The sequence below is a fragment of the Thunnus thynnus genome, chromosome 4 (assembly GCF_963924715.1).
Source record: "Thunnus thynnus chromosome 4, fThuThy2.1, whole genome shotgun sequence".
Classification (NCBI taxonomy): Eukaryota; Metazoa; Chordata; class Actinopteri; order Scombriformes; family Scombridae; genus Thunnus; species Thunnus thynnus.
The window spans coordinates 137,083-143,371 of NC_089520.1; the positions used below are offsets into that span (position 1 = coordinate 137,083).

At 47.4% G+C, this 6,289-nt stretch overlaps 1 protein-coding gene across 1 annotated transcript; it reads right to left on the reverse strand.

The window, feature by feature from the left end:
* Positions 1–1,551: 1,551 nt before the first annotated feature.
* Positions 1,552–6,070, reverse strand: snrpb (small nuclear ribonucleoprotein polypeptides B and B1). The gene is made up of 7 exons (XM_067586073.1): positions 5,913–6,070; positions 4,639–4,790; positions 2,505–2,616; positions 2,237–2,389; positions 2,028–2,157; positions 1,786–1,911; positions 1,552–1,686 (listed from the first exon to the last, which is right to left on the reverse strand). The coding sequence occupies exons 1-7, from the start codon at positions 5,913–5,915 to the stop codon at positions 1,646–1,648; spliced, it is 717 nt and encodes a 238-aa protein (XP_067442174.1). The 5' UTR covers positions 5,916–6,070; the 3' UTR covers positions 1,552–1,645.
* Positions 6,071–6,289: the final 219 nt, after the last annotated feature.

Below are 6,289 nucleotides of genomic sequence, written 5' to 3' on the forward strand. Positions count from 1 at the left end.
GGTCGGCCCTAACTATAAGCTTTATCAAAAAGGAAAGTTTTAAGCCTACTCTTAAACATAGAGAGGGTGTCTGCACCCCGGACTGAATCCGGTAGATGGTTCCATAGATGAGGAGCCTGATAGCTGAAGGCTCTGCCTCCCATTCTACTTTTAAAGACTGTAGGAACCACCAGTAAGCCTGCATACTGGGAGCGCAGTGTTCTAGTGGGGTAATACGGTATTATGAGCTCTTCAAGATATGATGGTGCCTGACCATTAAGGGCTTTGTAAGTTAGGAGAAGGATTTTAAATTCTATTCTAGATTTTACAGGAAGCCAATGCAGCGAAGCTAAAATGGGAGAAATGTGATCTCTTTTTCTAGTTTTAGTCAGAACACGTGCAGCTGCATTCTGGACCAGCTGGAGAGTCTTTAGAGACTTGTTAGAGCAGCCTGATAATAAGGAATTGCAATAATCCAGTCTAGAAGTAACAAATGCGTGAACTAGTTTTTCTGCATCTTTTAGGGACAGGATGTGATTTTTGTGATATTACGTAAGTGAAAAAAGGCAGTCCTTGAGATTTGATTTATGTGGGAGTTAAAGGACATATCCTGATCAAAGATAACTCCCAGATTCCTTACGGTGGTGCTGGAGGCCAGGGTAATGCCATCCAGAGCAGCTTTATCATTAGATAATGTGTTTCTAAGGTGTTTAGGGCCAAGCACAATAACTTCAGTTTATTCTGAGTTTAGTAGCAGAAAATTGCAGGTCATCCAGGTCTTTATGTCGTTAAGGCATGTTTGGAGTTTGTTTAACTGATTGGGTTCATCAGGCTTCATTGATAAATATAATTGGGTATCGTCTGCGTAACAATGAAAATTTATGGAGTGTTTCCTAATAATATTACCTAAAGGAAGCATATACAAGGTGAATAGAATTGGTCCAAGTACAGAACCTTGTGGAACTCCGTGTCTAACTTTTGCCTTCATGGAGGATTCATCATTAACATGTACAAACTGAAATCGGTCTGATAAATAAGACTTAAACCAGGTTAATGCAGTTCCTTTAATGCCAATTAAATGTTCCAGTCTCTGCAAAAGGATTTGATGGTCAATTGTGTCGAATGCAGCACTAAGATCTAACAGGACAAGTATAGAGACAAATCCTTTGTCCGATGCAGTTAGGAGGTCATTAGTGACTTTCACCAGTGCTGTCTCTGTGCTATGATGCCTCTAAATCCTGACTGAAAATCCTCAAATAAACTATTGTTATGTAGAAAGTCACATAACTGATTAGAGACTGCTTTCTCAAGGATCTTAGAGAGAAATGGAAGGTTAGATATAGGTCTATAATTGGCTAAAACACCTGAATCAAGAGTAGGCTTCTTAAGAAGAGGTTTAATTACAGCTACTTTAAAGGACTGTGGTACATAGCCTGTTACTAAAGACAGATTGATCATATCTAGTAAAGAAGTGCTCACTAAGGGTAAGACTTCCTTAAGCAGCCTAGTTGGGATGGGATCTAAGAGACAGGTTGATGGTTACCATGGCAACAATGAACAGCGAAACTGAAGTCAAATGTACAGAAGACACTTTATTAAAAAACAAACGAAGAAGGTAAAAAAAAACCATCTGTACAGCAGGAGAGTCTGAGGAGGCGGGGCTTCTTCAGGGCCGAGGGGGCGGTCTCATCCCGGGAGGGGGTGGTCCTAAAACAGCAGACCAGAGAGGTCACATGATCAGTTTACAGTGTGTCACATTGTACAAGATGCTGCAACGTGATTGGCCGAACCCCATCTCCCGCTTACCTCTCATGCCGGGGGGCGGCGGCCTCATGCCCGGGGGAGGCATCCCCATCGGAGCGCCTCGACCAGGAGGCATCCCCATCGGAGGACCCATCGGGGGCCGCATGCCGGGGGGCGGGCCCATCATACCTGCAGGTGGAGGAGCCGTGGAACAACCAGTCAGCTGACAGAAGCTGGGTAACAACCAATAAGCTCACAGTAAGAAGAGCCAATCAAACGCAAGCATCTGACATCACGGTTCTCACCTGGTGGCGGGGCTCCGCGGCCCATGGGGGGCGGGGCTCCTCGTCCAGGTGGATACTGCGTAGGTGCTCCTGCGATGCTCGCCCCGGCTGCTGCCGCGGCAACCGTCCCTCTGCCCTGCGGGGTCATCACCTGGGAGACACACAGGAAGCTGTTTTCACCTGAGCAGACACACCACACCTGAACGCACACACACTGTTACCATGGTTACCTGCTGCGAGGGCCCGCCCACCCCCCTGACGGGTCCCGCCAGACCAGCGGGAGCCTGAGGCATCGGAGCGCCGGCAGGAACGCCGCGACCCGCCGCACGACCAACACCCGGACCTCCGGCCACGCCCGCTAAAGGTACACGAGCGATCCCCGTCTGCAGGTCAAAGGTCAATCACAACATTATTTAACTGTCACGGTAACAAACGCAGAGATTAAACTGATGACGTCACCACAGGAGCCTCTCCTATTGGCTGCAGGGTCACACTTACATCTTTAGGGGGCGGGCCCTCCACCGTCATGGAGACCAGGTTCTCCCCCCTCAGCAGGACCAATCCCAGAACCCTCTTCTCCTCGCGCTCCGGCTGCTTCGAGTTCTTCGGCCTGATGAGAAAGACAGATGTTACCCAGCATGCCTCACTGCTCACAGGTCATTCTACCCAGCATGCCTCACTGCTCACAGGTCATTCTACCCAGCATGCCTCACTGCTCACAGGTCATTCTACCCAGCATGCCTCACTGCTCTCAGGTCATTCTACCCAGCATGCCTCACTGCTCTCAGGTCATTCTACCCAGCATGCCTCACTGCTCTCAGGTCATTCTACCCAGCATGCCTCACTGCTCACAGGTCATTCTACCCAGCATGCCTCACTGCTCACAGGTCATTCTACCCAGCATGCCTCACTGCTCACAGGTGACATGTTTACTGAGTTTGTGCTTCAAGGTTCAGTTTGACAGAAACTCAACACCTGTCACACTATTATTATTATTATCACTACTACATGTGAGTGGAGCGTGCGAGGCTGGGAGGAGGACGTGCGAATCTTAGTTATGACATCTGTTGGGTCACTAGTGACCACATGAGTCCTGGTTGTTTGCACCAAAGGTGTGAAACTTCACCCAGTTTAACAAAACCAGAGAACCGCCTCTTCTCTCCCTGTTTCTCCTCACAGCTGCTGCTGGAGCAGCTCTCCGCCGCCGCTCGGCCCGCCGCCGCCGTCTGCTCACAGCAGACACACAGAACTCTTTTCTTTACGGCAGAAGACGCGAGAGCCTGCCTGAGACTCAGGAAGTAAGTTTTAAGCGCCAGCAGCTGCCACAGACGCCACAGAGCAGAGTTAGCTCGCCGCTAACAGCACAGAGCAGAGTTAGCTCGCCGCTAACAGCACAGAGCAGAGTTAGCTCGCCGCTAACATGGACGCACAAAGGAGCGACTCGGACCCTCTGACCTGCACGACTGGAGCACCGGCGTCCTGGCAACGCCTCAGCCTGTCTCTTCAGCACAAAGCGTCTTCTTCATGGACCGGTAACAGCTGGGCGTCGCCGTGCAACATAGTGAAGCGTAACACGACTGAGCAAGAACGTTTAACTTAATCAATGTATTGAACATGTATTGATTTGGCAAAGATCCTTCATCCAACTGTTGTTGTTCATAGTCAGGTTATCGCAGAGCTACAGACCCCCACAGACCTCCACAGACCTCTACAGACCCCCACAGACCTCTACAGACCTCCAAGTTAAAATACCAACCATTTCTCGGTTCATGTCGACTGTTCGGGGGAAGTTTTATATAAACTCACCTGTTTACATTTTATCTGCATCATTAAGGTCGTGGCTGCACGGAGCGGCAGGTCGGCGCCATCAGACCATCAAAAGTCTTTTCAGTGTTTGAACTAACGGATCCTCTAAAGAGTCCACGTTCAGTTTTTCCTTTAAGAACATTTTAATGTTTCTTTAATGACAGAAATAAACTCATCAAGTCTCTGATGTTTCCTCTCCAGTGCATCATCAGTCTCAGTGTGTAGACGGACTCGTTCATACATCAAGTCTCTGATGTTTTAACCGTTAAATCACCAGCAGACGCCGACCGCAATAACGGCAAAGGTTATTTAACAACAACAACTCCCATGATGCTTCACTACTTCACCACGTCATCAAACTCCATCTTTTGTTAAATCGCTTTGATGATTAAAATGATGATGCAGGGCCCCGAACCTCATGTTGAACACCCTCTTACAATCAATACTGACTATGACAGGATGACCTCTGACCCCAGGTGGACCTACAGTACTGAATATAACAGGATGACCTCTGACCCCAGGTGGACCTACAGTACTGAACAGGATGACCTCTGACCCCAGGTGGACCTACAGTACTGAACAGGATGACCTCTGACCCCAGGTGGACCTACAGTACTGAATATAACAGGATGACCTCTGACCCCAGGTGGACCTACAGTACTGAACAGGATGACCTCTGACCCCAGGTGGACCTACAGTACTGAATATAACAGGATGACCTCTGACCCCAGGTGGACCTACAGTACTGAACAGGATGACCTCTGACCCCAGGTGGACCTACAGCAGTGAATATAACAGGATGACCTCTGACCCCAGGTGGACCTACTTGATCTTCCTGAACTCGTCGCAGTCACACAGGATCAGGTTCATGTGCTTGTCGAAGGCCTTGAAGGTGCCGATGAAGATGCGTCCGTCCTGCAGGATGCATCTCATCCTGAAGTCGATGTGCTGCAGCATCTTGCTGCTCTTTCCCACCGTCTGAGGACCAATCAGACACCAGCGTTACTATGACATCATCATACAGCGCTGTAGAGACGCGTTACAGCTACACATACTCGTGTTGTGTGCAGAGTATCAATAAAGTACCAATATTTAATACGCATTTGTCTAACAGGGAGCACGCGCACACACACACACACATATTAACAGACACACACACACACACACATATTAACAGACACACACACACACACACACACATTAACACAGACACACACACACACACACATTAACACAGACACACACACACACATATTAACACAGACACACACACACACATATTAACACAGACACACACACACACACATATTAACACACACACACACACACACATATAGACACACACACACATATTAACAGACACACACACACATTAACAGACACAGACACACACATATTAACACACACACACATTAACACAGACACACACACACACATATTAACACAGACACACACACACACACAGAGTTCCTGTTTGTTTGAGTTCATCTTTAATGTTTGTTTTGTTTAAAGATGTATTGATCAGTGATTTGTGTTGCTGAGATTATTATATAAATTATAAATTATATAATCCTGCTGCTGTTAAATATAAACAGAATGTTTGTAACTCAAACACTGTTGAGATATTTTCAGTAAGAAGTTTGCTTTCAGCTGAAGTTCATTGTTTCATTATTAAAGCTTCTCACAGGTTCTTGTCGTCATTAGCTTAATTAGCTTAATTAGCACCAGACTCCGTTTAATAAACACGTGATTTAAGGGCAGTTTTACAGTTTGAGACACTTTTCATTCAGGACGCCAAACTTTCCACAACACCGGCAGCTAGCAGGGCAGCTAACGGCTAACAGACCGAACCGGTCTGTCCCGGTAAATCACCGGCTGTTCCCCCAACGAACCCCGTTACCGGCCCGCAGCACCGAGAGCTGAATATGAACTGATTATCGATCATATTTCTAATCAGTTTGGCTGCGCGCAGAGCTGCTCAGCGACGTTCATCGGACGTTCATTCAAACCGCCGCCATTGTTGAAATAAACCGTGAACCGGAGAAATGCTCCGCTGCGCGCGGCGGGCAGCACGCGGCCTTTTACCCGGGAAACACTCACCATATCTGCGGTTCTGATGGCTCCGATTCACGCCGGATTCACAGAACAAACCCAAAAAATGGACCCGCGGAGCTCCCGCCAGGCCGTCTTTATCAGAGACTCACAGGAAGTGACGTAGTGTGCCGCAGCTGAACTGTTCCTACCCGAACACAGGAAACAGAGGCTGCGGCCGAAAAGTTCCTCCTGCCGTTTTATTAATGTACAAAAGAATAAACAGCAGGATGTGTTCACATAACAACAGAAAAAAACGTGAAAAAACATGTAAAAACTGTAAAAGAAAGTAAACTTTCTAGAGCTATAAATGAAAGCTGAAAGATGTATGTAAACATTTTAACACCAGCTGTTACAGTTTTAATTGCTTTTTGTTTTAGAGAGTG

Coding starts and splice junctions, on each gene's coding strand:
- snrpb (XM_067586073.1), bottom strand. Junction 2,390..2,504: donor AGGGCCCGCCCCCTAAAGAT/GTAAGTGTGACC, acceptor TTTGACCTGCAG/ACGGGGATCGCTCGTGTACC. Junction 1,912..2,027: donor CCGCGGAGCCCCGCCACCAG/GTGAGAACCGTG, acceptor CTCCACCTGCAG/GTATGATGGGCCCGCCCCCC.